The following is a 16,013-nucleotide window of genomic DNA, read 5'->3' as shown; positions in this document are numbered from 1 at the left end:
TTTATGACCAAAATAAATAAAATAAGTATTTTTAAGAACTAATAATATAAATTTAAGTATAAATATTTATTCTAAAATATTGAAACTACCATTTGCAAAAGATAATTTTATGAAATTGTTATAAAATTTAAAGTAAAATAGATTAGTTTGCAATTTTTTAAAATAAAAGGTGTTAATTGTAAAATAAAAATAGAATCTATTAAGAATATTATTTTATATAAGAAAAAATAAAGAAAACTATTGAACCAAAATTCATCTCTATTATAGAAATCTTCTATTATAGAGGAACAAAAATAAAGAAAACTATTGGAAATGGTCTAATATATTATCATAAGTTGTCACATACAACTTTTACAATATGTTTTGATTTCCAAAACACGTTAATAATGAATATATTCCATGCATGATTTGCATTCGTAATCTCTTCTCTTTCTTTGATAGATGAAAAATCATGAGATACGTTGATTTTTTTGTTTTGCGAGTCGATTATTATTTTTAGTTTTTTTGTGATAGGTTAGATAGGTTAGTATTTATTGCCTAGCGACTAAAAGTCTAAAACGAAATAGTATGAATAATAGCAGCAAATAGTGTCTAGTATAGTGAGTTACCCTATTTGGCAAACGTATCAACAATTTGTATGTGACTTATGAATATAACTAGTAGTAGAAATGTAGAATGAATATAATTACTCCTTAAACGTTATAGATAAGATCGTTAGTGTAGACTGTAGAGTAACGTAAGTGTGATGAAGCTAACTTTGAGGAACGTTAACAGCCAAGCTGTTACTGCCTCATTAATGCACACAGACTCCCCAACTTAATTTCACTGACCATATGTTTCTTCACATCTAATTTTTTTTTTTTAATGTAAACTCGATCCTCATCTTTGTTACGCACCTAAATAAAACCTAAAACAATTATAAAATCTTCGTGAAAAGTTGAATTTGTATTTTCCCGTCAAGTCTTATGTTGTTTTTCCTATAATTAACTTAGAAATTGTTATGCCTTTTAACAAAAAAAAAAAAAAACAAAACTTAGAAATTGTTATGAATTATGACATTTTTTTTTCTCGAGCTATTTTTCACTTTAACTTCTTATTCTTCTTAAAATATAAAATCGTCGGTGTTTGATCATGTGCTTGCACACCCAAGATTAGTCATAATGACTTTCACTCATGTTTTTGTAATTGTTTATACTTGAATCAAATAACCCGTAAAGGTCAAACCCATTATCACTTTCCCTTGTCATTTCCCAACTTCCCAAAACTCCCAAACACAATTTTTTTTTTAATTTAATCAATCAACTAATAACTAATTAACTAATCAAAAAACACCCTATCTCACATCAAGTTTCCACCATCATCTTTATAAATATCTCAGAATCCTCTGACCTTTACACACACAAAGAAAAAAAGTGAAGCAAGCAAACAAAAAATGGAACAAGAAGATTTCTACTTCCCTGACACCGATCTTGATCTCAGCTTCACATCCACCGTCACAGACCGTACATTCGCCTCCTCAAGCGCTCGTTCAAGCTTAACCTTAAGCTTCAACGACAGACTCTCCACTTCCTCAGCCGTAACGACCTCCTCCGTCTCCTCCTCCACGATCAACCACCGCCGTCATGATCCTCACTGGTCAGCAATCAAATCTGCAAAACTTCTCTCCTCTGACGGAAACATCCACCTCCGTCACCTGAAACTTATACGCCACCTCGGAAGCGGAAACCTAGGCCGAGTCTTCCTCTGTAACCTCCGTGACTCATCCGCAAGATTCGCTTTAAAAGTCATCGATCGCAACTGTCTCACGACGGAGAAGAAGCTCTCTCAAGTCGAGACGGAGGCAGAGATCCTCTCCTTGCTAGACCACCCTTTCCTCCCTACGCTCTACGCTCGTATCGACGAGTCTCACTACACTTGTCTCCTCATTGATTATGCACCAAACGGAGATTTACATACCTTGTTACGCAAGCAACCTGGTAACCGTTTACCGATTCAGCCGGTTAGGTTCTTCGCCGCCGAAGTTCTCGTCGCCTTAGAGTATCTTCACGCAATGGGGATCGTCTACCGTGATCTCAAACCTGAAAACGTTTTGCTCCGCGAAGACGGACACGTCATGTTGTCAGATTTTGATCTCTGTTTTAAATCCGACGTCGTCCCTACTTTTAAATCTCGCCGGTACCGGAGAACTTCTTCATCTCCGTCGCTTCGTCGGAGAAGAAGCGGCTGCTTCTCCGTGCAAACGGAGGAAAAATACGAGAGAGAAGAGATCGTGTCTGAGTTCGCGGCAGAGCCAGTGACAGCGTTTTCAAGGTCTTGCGTCGGAACACATGAGTACCTTGCGCCGGAGCTAGTCTCCGGAAACGGACACGGAAGCGGAGTTGACTGGTGGGCGTTCGGAATATTCCTTTACGAGATGTTACACGGAACGACGCCGTTTAAAGGAGAGAGCAAAGAGCAAACCCTGCGTAATATAGTATCGACCACTAAGACCGCGAGTTTCCACGTGGACGGTGATCTGGTGGAGGAAGCCAAGGACTTGATCGAGAAGCTTTTTGTGAAAGACCCGAGGAAAAGGCTAGGATGCGCCAGGGGTGCGCAAGATATCAAGCGTCATCCGTTTTTCGATGGGATTAAGTGGCCGTTGATTAGGCATTACAAGCCACCGGAGGAAGTTAGAGGTCTTGTGATTAAGAAGTCGTCAACTAGAGCACATGTTGGTCACGTGACCGCAGTTTCACCGCGACGGAGGAAGTCGTTTTTGTGGAGGGCGTTGTCTTTTTTACTGCGCGGTAAAAGCTCTAGTGGTGGGAGTAAAAACCAGAGCAATAGTAATTATTACCATTATGTGGGCAAAAGCTACGCGAGTCGTAAACGTGTTTAAGGCTGTCTCACTCTTTCTTCTTTTTTTTTTTTGTTTCTTTAATTTTATCTCATACGATTTTAGGGTTAAAAATATATGTAGAAGGCGTGTATATGATGTGTATTAGTGTATGTATACAATAGGAGATTCAACGAATTTTGTATATGGAAGTTAAATTATACGTGAAAAAAACAGTCTTTAATTTGCCTTGCATTGATTTTTTTTTTGTTTATTATCGTCTATCGTCTATATATATTATTAGCAAAAGAATGCAAACTCAGTGAATGCATGCACTAGCATAGCTTCATCAATGACGTGTTCGATTCCGGCGTTGGTAGCTGGACCAATGTACCATACGGTCCATACTACTATTTATACCCCACCCAAAGGAGAGAGTTTTAAAAAACTTAAAGTCGAACATCAATTAAGATAGAACATATTTGTAAGTTCAATAAAAATGAAACGATTTCTGTTTTTTTTTCTTTTATAGATACATACATGATTGATGATTCGTATTAGAATTTAGAAATTTTCAAGTCTAGTTAATGGTTCACAGAACAAATATCCGTAGTAATGGCTGCTAGTGTCGCAAGACCCATTATATTCAAAATGGTTTGGAGTTAAATATTGGGCCCTGACCGTTAGGGCGATTCATTCTCAATGCAATTGCTTGATACTGGTTGGGCTTAGAAGCCTTTGAAGTCTTAGACCGACTAAAGTGTATATAATACTGTATATATTATTGGTGTGTATAATTATAATGTGTACAAACGATGTGATTGGTGAGGATATAAATGTGATCCGAATCTGTTGTGATCCGGAAATTGATACTCGAAGTGATGCAGGACTGATTAGAAAAATGAGGGAGAAATCAATGAGGGATGATTTTGTTCTACCCACCAGCTGTAAAACCGCACAAATGATAGAGAAACGGGAACAGTCATAATCTCTCTTACAGATTTTTGTGTTCGTAACTTAATATGGCAATGGTTAAAGATAATGTTTTCAAATTTAATTTGATATAGTTGGTCGTCCGACCATAATCTAGAAGATATGATATTGTTCGTATTAGTTTAATTTGTGTTACCGATTTACATGCAATTTAAGTAAAATAAATCACATATCTTAAAATACTTGCCAAGTTAAACAAACCAAATGAAAATTCAATTATAGACGTCTAAAGTATACTTTGATAGAAAATTATAGAAGAAGCTAATTTACATATAATTTGACTGGTTTGATGTTTAGGATGGTTCTATGCTGTAAGAGATTGTTAGGTTTGATGAAAATATGAAAGTTAAGATTAAAATAAGAGAAGCGAACCAAACAAACCTACTCAAGTGGAGAAACCGAAGATAAGATTGCCGGTTCTATGTTCCCCTAAACCCAATCTCAATGCTTTGTCTTCTTTCAACATCTCTCCTCTTTTTAAGCCCACCTTTGTCCCTTTTAAACTCTTTCTTCTTCTTCTTCTTCTTATTCGAGTTAAATAATTGTGTTGAAGCCTATTCAATAATTTTGTTAGGATAATCATTTCCTTTTAAGGGTTAAAAACAAGTAAATTATATATGCATCCACAGCTGTGCTAACCGCGTTTCTTTCTTTTTTTTTGGTAGGAGTGCTAACCGCGTTTCTTACATTTATATATAAAGACAAAATATAATTTTCACGATAGTTTTTAAGACTAAATTTGTCTTTATTAATAAGATGAAATAAGTTTTGATAGAGCGAAATTCCAAATGTTATACTCCTTCGTCATATATCTTTTCATACTCAGATGTCATACATAGCACCACATTCAAATTCAGATCTACTACAATCCTAGAAAATTATAATAAATCAATAATACATAACTTCACATGTTTAAAGGATTTAGTCTTTATTTCGGTGTATAGGATTAGTTATATCAAAAGAAACTTGCAAACTAAAAAATATAGATAACACTCTTGCATAATAAGATAATATATATTCTTGGCAGCCCATGATATAATAGATGGGACACTAATCTAATATAATATATATGTATGTCAAGAGCTATGATTTCATGAAAGTATAGTTCCTTGGAGAATTAAAAGCGAGCCATGCAAATCTCAATGTCAATGAATTAAAAAAAAAAGACCATGTTCATCTCCTCTTAATTTACTTCCTTATTATTTACTACATGCACTTCTTCTTTTTCTTAGCTATATATACTCATCAAATCCTTCTCTCCTTCATCAGAAATATTTCATTTGCACTCTCCTCCTTCACCCACAAAGGGTTTTTTTTTTGGGTGGCACCCTAAGTTTCAACCTTTGGTCAGTACTATAATTAACATATATAAACCCTAAGTTTCAACCAAATGGCAGGACTAAAGAGAAAGTTCAACAAAGGTCACGCCTTTACAAGCAAATGTGTTTCTTTGGTGAAGGAACAACGAGCTCGTCTCTACATTCTCCGTCGTTGCGCCACCATGCTTTGCTGCTGGTACATCCATGGCGATGAGTAGAAAAGAAGCCTTTGAAATTCTCCTTCAAATTAACCTCTACGTGTAACTATATATGTATATATATATATATATCCCTCTCCTCTAGGACCGATCTATGTCCCTTCTTCTTGAAGCTCCATTGATGTTGAAGCTCTCCGTTGGTGTTGGTGGCTGCTTGGTTGCATGGCTTTGAAACCTCTCCAAGAACTTTTGATTCTCTCTCCTCAGTTGGTGCAATAACCCTGCAAAAACCTTGTTACTTTTTTTAACCTAAAGATATCAATCTTTTGGTTTTGCTTTTTTTTTGGTTTGTTTTCATGGGTTATTTTGCATCAAGTGAAAGGAGAGATTTTATCCGCCGATTGAGCTGGCGGAGTTTGGATGAAGTTATGTAAGAAGACGAGCTCATACTTTGAAATCTTTGGGAAGTTTTGGATTTGGTTTCATTTTGACCCAAAGAAGTCTTTTTTTTTTTTTTTTTTTTTTTTTCTGATTGTAATCAATACGACGACAAACTAATAAAACGAATAAAATAAACTTTAGTTTTGGCAAAACTTTGGTTCTTTTATTGGCTCAAACTAGGCATGGGAATCCGATCCGATCCGAATTGTCTGAACTGAATCGAACCGAGATTCGGACAATTCAGTTCGGTTATATTCGTTTTCGAGTTCCGATCGAAATGGTTTTCAAACAATTTCGGTTTTGTCATCGGTTCGGTTCGGAGAAACAAAACCGACGCCGAAATTTAACCCTAGATATATAAGCTAATACACCTGTTTATTTCATTAGTTCCTAATCTAAACCTAATCTATCTAAACTCTTCCTCTTAGCGGCGATAGAGAGATCTTCGAATTTTTGATCCGATCTTGTGTTTTCTTGTCCCGATCAACCTTGTGTTTAATCTTCAGTGTAAGTTCTTCTGTCTTAATCCTTTTTAAGTTGTGGTCGTTTAAACAAACTCAAAACTGGCTAAATTTTTGTCGGTTAAAGCCTTAAACGACTTGTAATCTTTCGTCTACTGTTCTAAAGCATCGTGTAGTAGATTTTTATTGTTGTCCGTCTTTGATTCATTGTATAGCTCTAGGAATGTTACTTGTTAGGACTTATGATAATGTTGTTCTTGGTTTGATTCTTTGCCTTTGATGTCCGATAGTTATGATGGTTCTCCTATTTTTTGCTTTTATTGATAGTGTTAGCAGACTTTAGATTGATATTTTTCTGATATGTTAGTTAACAAATGCGACATGATTTGATGTATAGATCTAGGGTTGTTACTTGTTACGACTAATGATAGTGTTGTTCCTGGTTTGATTCTTTTTCTTTTATGGTCCTCATAGTTTTTGTTTGTACTGATCTTTTTCATTTGTTGTTACTTAACAGATGTCTCATGATTCTGGAGAAGAGAACTTTGACCCGGTCCTAGAAGAAGAGATTGATGATGGTCCGACAGCTTCTTCAGTTGGTGGGAAGAGAAGACGAACTCAGCCTACAACTTATACTCAGCCCACAACTTCTCCTCTACCGTCTCAACCGAGGAGAAAGCCAGCTCATAGATCTCCAGTTTGGGAGCATTTTGTTCAGCAAGCACATGATCTGGCAATCGCCAACTGTCGGTATTGTGGTCAAGAGTTAGGATGTGACATAGTGATTCATGGAACAAGTGCTATGAAGAATCACATTAATAGGTGTAAGTTGTACAAGATGCATCTAGAGAGTGGTAGTCAGAGTGTGTTGGTTGGTGATAGCAGTGGTGTAATGACTGCAATCAAGTATGATCAAGCTTTGTTCAGAAGGTCTGTGAATGAGATGATTGTTCTTAATGAGCTGTTGTTTGCATTTGTGGAGTCCGAGGGTTTTAGAAGATTATGCAGCAACATGCTTCCCATGTATACGGTTCACTGCAGGAAGACAACCACATCCGATATATACAGTATGTTTCTGAGAGAGAAAGGAGCTTTGAAGGAGCTGTTTGGTAAGGAGAAGCAAAGAGTTTCTATGACAACCGATATATGGGTAGCTCCCACGACTTGTTGTAGCTACATGGTGGTAACAACTCACTAGATTGACAGAGATTGGAAGTTGCAGAAGAGGATCATTAGTTTCAAGCCAGTGACAGATCACAAAGGTGATACAATTGCTGAGCACTTGGTAGCCTGTCTTGAAGAATGGGGAATTGAGAAGGTATTCATAGTAACAGTGGATAACGCTAAGGGGAATGACAAGGCTCTAAGGGTATTCACTGATTCTTTGATCATGAGAGGACCTGATGCTTTAGTTAGTAATGGTGAGTACCTTCATATGTGGTGTTGTGCGCATGTCCTCAACTTGAAAGTGAGGGATGGTTTATCCAAACCAAAAAGGAGTATAGTGTCCATCAGAAATGCGATAAAGTATGTGAGATCATCAGGTGATCGGTTGAAGTCGTTTCTGTTGAGGGTTGACACAGGGAACATAGGTAGAGGTAGTTTGTGTCTCGATGTTGCTACTAGGTGGAATTCGACCTATCTAATGCTGACAGCCGCAATCAAGTTCCGGGTTGCATTTGAGAAAATGTTGGCCGAAGACAAGTTGTATAACGACTACTTCATGGAGACTGAAGAGAATCGTGAGGAGAATGGTGATGAAGCTGAACAGAATGGGCAGAAGCGTGTTGGTCCTCCTACTTTTGCTGATTGGGATCAAGTGCAGATAGTTAAGTTCTTGAAGATCTTTTTCAACTGCACTTTGTCATTCTCAGCTAGCAAATCAGTGACCTCTACTGTTTGTTATAATGAGATTGTGACGATTGAGAGGAATCTTATCAATCTAAGCACCAACGGTGATGTGCTACTAAAGACAGAGGCGATGATGATGAGGAGTAAGTTTGAAAAATATTGGGATGGTCTCTTAAACATGAATCCGCTTGTCATCATCGCAAGTGTGTTTGATCCCACGAACAAGATGCAGTTTGCTGGTCTTTGCTTCGACAAGCTTTATGGAAAAGACAATGTCGAAAGTGCTCATCTAAGATCATCAATTAAGGGTGTGATGAAGAAGATGTATGCAGAATATGTGATGAAGTTGAGCGTAAGTGAACAAGTTGTACTAACTACTGCTGGAGTTATACCTGATCCTGGAGTATCAGCAAGTGATTTATTTGATTTGTCGGATGAGGATGGTTATGAGAGGATGGATACGTTGTACTCTGAGATGGTGGCTGAATGCACAAATGAAGAATGTAGCAGTGAGCTAGACATTTACTTGTTGGAGAAACCGGTGCCAAGGACTCCAACTGCTTTGGGATTGGACTTTGATGTTCTATCTTGGTGGGGGCGAAACAGTTCTAAATTCCCAGTCTTATCTGAGCTAGCTAGAGATATCTTTGCTGTTCAAGTGTCTTCGGTTGCTTCTGAATCCGCATTTAGCACAAGTGGTCGGATATTGGACCCGTATCGTTGGTTTGCACCCACCAATGGCTGAGAAATACCATTCAAGCTGAGAAATTAGCAAGCTTAGTTCAGATGTTTGAAGAATTGCAGTTTCATGAGTCCTTAGGTAACCCATTTCTCATAATTCTTACCTTTTTCATTACTTTTATTTTGGAATAATGACTAATTTAGCATTATTTTCCTTGTGCAGCTACACAAAATGCGACTCATCCAATTGCGGATCCGTGATCTAGAGAAGAACAAAGGAGACTAGAACCAAATAATGATCTTAAAAGGTTGTCTCTCTTTCTCTACATTTTTTGCATAAAAAAAAACTCATAACAATTAACTATTTTTTGGAATGGAGTAAGTAGAGAATGACAATATACCAAATGCCTAAGGTGAGAGGAAAGGATCATTGGTATATTGTCAATTATCTTTCTCTCTATTGGCAAGTGACTTATTTTTTGAACAATTGTCTCCTAATATCTTTGTGTCTTTCGTATTAGACCTTCATGGAGACTTTTGTAAGTGTGTATTTTTGTAAATTGTCTCCCATAGTCTCTTTATGTATAAGAGAAGTAGGATTGACTGATGTACACTTGTACTTGATGTTTTTTGTAAGCATGACTTGTATCCTATTTTAAGAAGAAGTTAAATGTCATGAATCATATTCTATTTAGATGTTGTTGTGTTGTATTTGCTCATTGATGTTGGTGTGTTGACAAGTCTCACTAATGCCGAAATAACCATACATCCGAACCGAAATAACCGTGTCCGAACCGAACCGATCCGATCTATTAGTCGGTTAGATTCGGTAGAGTTTTTAGATTCCGAATAAACCGATACCCGAAAAAACAGACCCGAATTATCCGAAAAAACCGAATTCACAGGCCTAGCTCAAACTCAAACTAAACTCATCTTATTATATTATGCGAACCAACATCTTAACCGGGTTCCGGTTCAGTTAAGATTTATTACAAGAACCTACCTAGTTCCGGTTCAAACAAAAAGAGCACTCCTCAAAGAGGGGACATCTGAAGGGCATTATTATCTGATCCAAGCCTAACCGAGTTCACGTAATCAGTCGGGCAATGGTCCGAGAGACCAGGAACCAACAGTCCCATAAGCCTAAACAAGATCCTAAACCATCCTTCTTTGTAATCCGTTCCATGAGTATACCCCATCGTCAAGCCTCGAACCAACTCCCAAACCGCGATTACATGACCAAAAATCTCGTAACGGAAACCGTAAGGGTTTGGATCCGGTTCATCCTCTGCTTTCTGTCATATATACAACAAAACCATCATTAGTCAAAAGCCAGTTTCACCATTTTTAAATTTGAACTCCTTAACTTTATCAAGTCACAAGTAATGATAACATTACCGTCTCGTTATAGAAGCTGTCGTAGTAAATACAGAGTCCAAAATGCTTGTAGAGGAAAGTTTTGTCGTCGTAAGGCAATCTTGGAACAAGATCGTTGCAGTAAACAACTCGAAAGTATCGGTCAACAGGTTGGTTCAGTTTAGCTTTCATGAATAAACCAACCTCTCTGTTCCCTATTCTCGGTTGTCCAAACGTGTAAACTCCAAGCAGCCTATTCATTATCTCTGTTTCCTCTTTCAACACAAGCAACGTGGGAAACAGTATAGCTAAAGCACCTCCTAAGCTGTGACCCGTGACTACAAATTGAGCGTTTTCGTGTTCCGAAAGCAAACGTTTCAGAATGATTCTGACAGCGTAATAGGCGCTTCTCTCTACCATATCTAGGAGATTATTTTTATTATTCTCTTCCTCAGAGAAGGTTTGCTTGAAGAGATGGTAATAGAAAGTGGGAGTGTCGTCTCTGTTGCCTAAACCCATTGCTTCAAGGAAACCCATGTGAAGCTTTCCCACATTGGGGATTTCATACCAAGAATAGTCGAAATCAGTTCCCCAATCATCTGCATCAAATGGCTCAGTGCCTCTGAAGCTGATTACTATCAAGTTTGCATCTTTCTCCTTATCCGTAAATATAAAAACTTGTGTAGACATCTGCTTCTGATAATCTGCAAACATATACAAAAACACACACACATGCATGTGTATAAAACTAAAACTGTCTGATTAAGCAATGCTAAAACGCTAAAGCTCATCTTCTCACCATTCCAACAATCCAAGAACTCCACCAGATTCATCTGCAGGCATTAAAAGATGAAAACTTTATATAAAGTTGGAAACTTTTTTTTCCTCTCATGATAAAGTTTATGTACTTGATAATAACTTACCTTCCAATTAAGATCAACGACGTTTTCAACAACCTTGGAGTTCTCATACGCAAGCTTAGACGCCATCACACACAAATCCATAAGCCCACGACTTCCCAATTCGATTTTAGCATTTCCAGAAGAACCTGAATTGACCGAGTCAATGCCCTCCAAGTGTTCGACGAAATTCCATTCCTTATATAGACCAATTCTCCCATCAAGTTGTCCAATCGTACTCACAAATGTCACAGAGCCTCTCTTTGGTATCACAACTTTAGCTATAACACCAATTTAATTAACATTATTACTAAACCATCCAAACTCATAACAATATGATTTTAAAGTTTCGAACTTTATTATTATTAACTTACCTTGAATCAACCTGAGAAGCAAACCGAAGAATCCACCATTTGCAGATAAGAGATTGAGGAAGAAGTCAATGACGAAACCTGTGTATTCCATCGGCGTTCGGAGAAGTCTGATGATCTTACGAACGAGGATCGAAACAACGATTACCAAACGGTGATCCTCTGCTTCCTCATCAATCGTCATAGTGCTCCATCCTCCGTTTTCAGGCCGCTCCAAGAACTTTTCTTTGCTCGTTTCGTCGTCCCTGACACCGTACCGGAACAAGTCTCTGAACCCACCTCGGTGTGGTCGAACAATCAAGTAGTTCGACCCGTGAACCGGATTCGAGCCCGATTCGTTGTCTTTGTGCATGTCCCCTCTGTTTTTGTTTTCAATGGAGGCTAGCTTATAGTATTGTATACGCATGCATATAGTGATCTCTCTCTCTCTCTCTCTTTTTCTCTGTTTTGTATTTAGAATTGAATTTGTTGCAGAGGGGAGGGAGAAGTTGCTTTATCTAGGACCTAGGTTAAATGTTTTCGTCATTTTCTTTTTTTGGGACTAGAGATTCTGATTTCTTTTTTATAAAAACATCAAATTCTGATTTTATTATATACTTTGTAGCTTGTAACTTATTTTGAAATTCATTTTTTTTTTGTCAATAATATTGATTCAGAAACTTACTCACCACCCATTTTCTAATTGAGTGTATAGTAAGGAACATTGTCGTTGATAAAATGTGCATGCGTGATAAATCTCACATTTTAATGTGCTTTTATAAGTCTTTCTTTATGAAACTTGTTGACTAATCAGTATGGTTGATAAGGTAGATATTAGAATCTTATATAGTAAAAAAACCATTTTTCTAAAGTCTTCTATCATATTTAATCAAAAATTGATTAATTTCTTTTGTAGTCAGTCCTATTTACTACTCTATACTATATGGATTAGAAGGCAAATTTATCAATTTAAGCCAATTTTATTTTATAATAATGTTTAAATACGTTCGCTTTACATATGTTGTTTTAGCGTTGGAATCTTTCTTCCAAACACAAACTATAGAAAATCCCGTCATGGATTATATAACTACAATTTACTTTTTTTTTTTGTCAAAATAACTACAATTTACTTTCTTCACGTTAAATATAAAGTTCAATTATTAGATAAACAATTATTGGTTTTGTGGAAATTAAAGAATCTGAAAATATATAACCCTGATTGTTTTTTTTCATCCATCTTTTTTTTTTCGGGTCAATTTTTAATCGATAGAAAGTAAAAACTGTGTTCTGTAAAGGACCAATGCAAGAAAAAGAAAAATAAAAATTGGACAAAATGAACAAATTTAAGATAAACGTTGGCACGTGTGTGTTGATGTTCAGAATGTGGGCCTTTCATTACAGTGGCCCAACAAGTCCGCGTGCCTACGTGTTTTAACGTGTTCTGAAAGTGAGCCGTTGTCTCCAACGGCCCAATAAACCATCACATCTGACGGAGAGTTCACGTGTCATTTCTTTCGCATTCCGTCTTGCTCATATTTTAACAAGTGTTTCATTGGCTCCCTCGCCGTCTCTTTCTAAGCTAAGATTAAGATTACATACATAATCATTTTTTACTAGAATGTGTAAGGGACGAAGGACCGGTCGGTTAAAAGCAACCCTCTCGTTGTAGATAGATTAAGAAAGTCCCCGGTTCTATCATTTTTATTCAAGGCTTGTAGCTTTTTTGGAACAAATATATAAACTTCTTATCTTGATACCCACGTACGTAGCACGTCAGTTCTGTCTTCTAGCTCTCAGTTCTCACTCGTCACTCCTAAGCCTTCCCGAAAGAAAGTAACAACTCTCCAACAAGCAAAGCATTTTTTTTCCTTATGTGTTTCTCTTTTTCTCAGGCGAGTATATATAAATAAACAAAACAAAATGCACCATTTAAGTTAGCTTTTCATTTTTATTATTCAAATAGCAGAATAATTTTCGCTTTTCTATTTCAGTATCGAGAAAAACAAATGCTATATTTAAAATAAAAATATGTACTATTTTCTATGTTTGTCTTTCAACGGGAATTTAGGTGGACTACTTGTTAACAAGTGGCTTATTTGATATTCCTAGAAACTAGTGTTGGAATAACTTTCAGTACTTTATTTATTTAAAATTATAAGATAAAAATATGTTATTCGGTCCGTATATAGCATGAAAACCATATACAATACGGAGTCCCTAGACTCCGAAGGAATAAACCGATAAAGAGCATAAAATACGTATGAATAGTAGTACTAACGACCAAGTAAGTGAACTGAACGATACTAACTTACAAATAAATGATAGGATCTATAGTCTACTATATAAAGGGTTTCTAGTGGGCTGATCAATATATTAATTGACATGTTCCTTTACATTTTCGTGGGTAGACAATTGATACACCATCGATTACAAAACACACTAACAGTCACACACCGACCATTTTATTATGCGAGCAAAGAGTTCTTCTCTTGGACGGACCTACCAAAATAACGTAATTAGGTCGCCTAGCTTTTGTATGCAATTGAAAATCAAACTACCGCGTATTTTGTCGGCAACAATATAAACGGCGACACGTTAGGCCTAGTCGCCTATTCAGGAATTAAACGACACCGTTGAGTGCGAATTCGCTTATTTTGTTTTTCAGGAAGATTTTTTTTTTTTTTTTTTTTTTTTTTTAAAGAGAAAACAAATTGTGTTGTTCTTTTGTTTTTTCTTTAAAGAAGACTTCATTTTAAGAACTCCGTATTCATTTGTGTAATGTCATCAGAACGTACCTAATACCTACTCCATGATACAGCCAAGTGTCCAAAAATAACCAAACAAAATTAGAGCTTATAATGAGCTCAAGATTACTAACAGTGAGACAGGCAAAATCGATAAAGATATAAGGCTGATGAGATTATTTTTGTCAGTAGATAAACGTCATGTTTCATCGAAGCTAGCTAGCTAACTTGTTTGTGTTTCGTTTCTTTCTCTTCTTAAAATGTATCTTAAAAATATTTAGTTGTTAATTTTTAACTGATAAATCTTTGAAAAGGAATTAAAATATGCTAGAGAGATACATCATATCTTTCCTTATATAATTTATACCGTCTGTGTCACCCCTTACTTGCTGGCACACGCTTGGCTTCAAGTCTCGATTGATCTATTCATCTACCTAAATTCTAACATAATACTATTAAGCAGTTTAACGATATTTTAATTTTTAATTATTAGTATTATGTGGGCATCTACAAACAAAGTCTTCCAGGATTTGTAGTAAATGGTATACAACTTAATGGATTTCTAACTAAAAGTAGTATTGTCTAAATTTAATACACCATTTACTATGATAAATGAATTATATGAAAATATAGGTACATAAGTCGGCAATAAATTAGTATATAAAAAACATGCACTACTATATAAGTATATATATATATATATATATATTTTGGGCAAAACACTAGTATAATTCCAAAATGCTTAATTAAAAAGGCCGTTTCATATTTTTGTTGGTCTCGTCGGTGCGTTAAAAAACTAGTATCCAAACACGTATATTTTTCGCCGGTCAAATACGAAGAGGGCAAGTTAAATAATTAAATTGATAAGAAAGCGAACGAACACGAAGAAATATTCAACGAAGACACTAAGGGAGATTAGAGGTGAACCACGTACAATGACCGATTAACACGTTTTAACCAAACTGATAGTTCATTGAAATTGGGATAATCTAAACTAAATGATTGATTAGCGATGATGTAACTTTTTGTTTGACAATAATTTGTAAGTTAACGAAATGATTGGCATATAAAAAAAATCGCTTAAAGGATGTATCATAATTTTTTTGCAAAGTTAAATTTTCTTATATACGAATAATCAAATTACTTGCAATTATATCTGTCTCCTTAATAGAAAAGGTCATATTTGCGCTACAGGAATCTCGTGAGTTTCTTTAAGATGGTTTTATTAATTACTACCTTAAATACCCATAATTGCGACATTAGTGTTTGTCACTTACTCATATTTTACCCACATGTTTATTCACAAACAAAACAACTTACCTTTTCCTGCACAAACAAACTCACTTTTTTATTTAGTAAAAAACAATTAACTTTTTCACTCAATTTCCTTTTTTTTTTAATTCCACTTAGATGTGAAGGGAAAGTAATTAATCCTTCAAAGCATAATTCTTCAAAGCAATGATGGAATGACCCCAATCATAACCAATCTTCAAAGTAATCTATACTGTATGAAAGCTTCGTTTTTTTTTTGGTCATAAAACTTAATTCAGTATATGTATGACATTGTCATTCACAGAAAAAATGTAAGTTATAAGCTAAAAAGTATATATTAAAATACAGAAAAGAAAGAAGAATATACAATACAACCTTTAAAAGCGCGTAGGCCTTATGAAAACTACAGGTAGCTATTATTTAATTTTGTATCTATTTTGAATTTTATTTTCTTTTAATTTGTGGGAACGAGAGAAATGCATAAAACCAAGAAAGACAATGTGTCAGAGAGCATAACCATGATACACCAACCAAGATTAATTGTTTTTAACAAAATTTGATGGACAAATTTAAAAGAAAATTTAACATAGTAATAAGAGCCAAACTTAAAAAAAATAAAACCAACAGTATTAAATGTAATAAAGTCGCGGTAGTTTAGTACTACTAGTTT

The 16,013-nt window shown here is 35.7% G+C and overlaps 4 protein-coding genes across 4 annotated transcripts; 3 read left to right on the top strand and 1 right to left on the bottom strand.

Moving 5' to 3' along the window:
• The first annotated feature begins 1,399 nt into the window (after window positions 1-1,399).
• WAG2 (Protein kinase superfamily protein) lies at window positions 1,400-3,073 on the top strand. Its single transcript, XM_010488934.2, has one exon. The coding sequence runs from the start codon at window positions 1,433-1,435 to the stop codon at window positions 2,879-2,881; it is 1,449 nt and encodes a 482-aa protein (XP_010487236.1). The 5' UTR covers window positions 1,400-1,432; the 3' UTR covers window positions 2,882-3,073.
• A 1,861-nt stretch (window positions 3,074-4,934) lies between these two features.
• Window positions 4,935-5,881, top strand: RTFL10 (ROTUNDIFOLIA like 10). The gene has a single exon (XM_010488932.2). It carries the CDS (start codon window positions 5,202-5,204, stop codon window positions 5,346-5,348), a length of 147 nt encoding a protein of 48 aa, XP_010487234.1. The 5' UTR covers window positions 4,935-5,201; the 3' UTR covers window positions 5,349-5,881.
• An 826-nt stretch (window positions 5,882-6,707) lies between these two features.
• On the top strand, window positions 6,708-8,786 carry LOC147920257 (zinc finger BED domain-containing protein RICESLEEPER 3-like). The gene is made up of 2 exons (XM_087500983.1): window positions 6,708-7,340; window positions 7,389-8,786. The coding sequence occupies exons 1-2, from the start codon at window positions 6,708-6,710 to the stop codon at window positions 8,784-8,786; spliced, it is 2,031 nt and encodes a 676-aa protein (XP_087357109.1).
• An 848-nt stretch (window positions 8,787-9,634) lies between these two features.
• LOC104765248 (triacylglycerol lipase OBL1-like) lies at window positions 9,635-11,930 on the bottom strand. Its single transcript, XM_010488931.3, has 5 exons — window positions 11,352-11,930; window positions 11,002-11,258; window positions 10,878-10,911; window positions 10,121-10,782; window positions 9,635-10,017 (listed from the first exon to the last, which is right to left on the bottom strand). Exons 1-5 carry the CDS (start codon window positions 11,752-11,754, stop codon window positions 9,757-9,759), a joined length of 1,617 nt encoding a protein of 538 aa, XP_010487233.1. The 5' UTR covers window positions 11,755-11,930; the 3' UTR covers window positions 9,635-9,756.
• Between the last annotated feature and the right edge of the window lie 4,083 nt (window positions 11,931-16,013).

Source organism: Camelina sativa, chromosome 19, assembly GCF_030686135.1.
Source record: "Camelina sativa cultivar CO46 ecotype springtype chromosome 19, ASM3068613v1".
Lineage (NCBI taxonomy): Eukaryota > Viridiplantae > Streptophyta > Magnoliopsida > Brassicales > Brassicaceae > Camelina > Camelina sativa.
This window is presented reverse-complemented; position numbering and strand designations above follow the sequence as displayed.

Excerpts from the sequence above, each read along its gene's own strand:
- LOC104765248 (XM_010488931.3), bottom strand. The coding sequence starts at position 11,754 with ATGCGTATACAATACTATAAGCTAGCCTCCATTGAAAACAAAAACAGA. Across the intron at positions 10,783-10,877 it reads GTTCTTGGATTGTTGGAATG|ATTATCAGAAGCAGATGTCT; the intron begins GTGAGAAGATGA and ends ATATGTTTGCAG. Across the intron at positions 10,018-10,120 it reads ACAGCTTCTATAACGAGACG|AAAGCAGAGGATGAACCGGA; the intron begins GTAATGTTATCA and ends TATATATGACAG.
- WAG2 (XM_010488934.2), top strand. The coding sequence starts at position 1,433 with ATGGAACAAGAAGATTTCTACTTCCCTGACACCGATCTTGATCTCAGC.
- LOC147920257 (XM_087500983.1), top strand. The coding sequence starts at position 6,708 with ATGTCTCATGATTCTGGAGAAGAGAACTTTGACCCGGTCCTAGAAGAA. Across the intron at positions 7,341-7,388 it reads CTATGACAACCGATATATGG|ATTGACAGAGATTGGAAGTT; the intron begins GTAGCTCCCACG and ends ACAACTCACTAG.
- RTFL10 (XM_010488932.2), top strand. The coding sequence starts at position 5,202 with ATGGCAGGACTAAAGAGAAAGTTCAACAAAGGTCACGCCTTTACAAGC.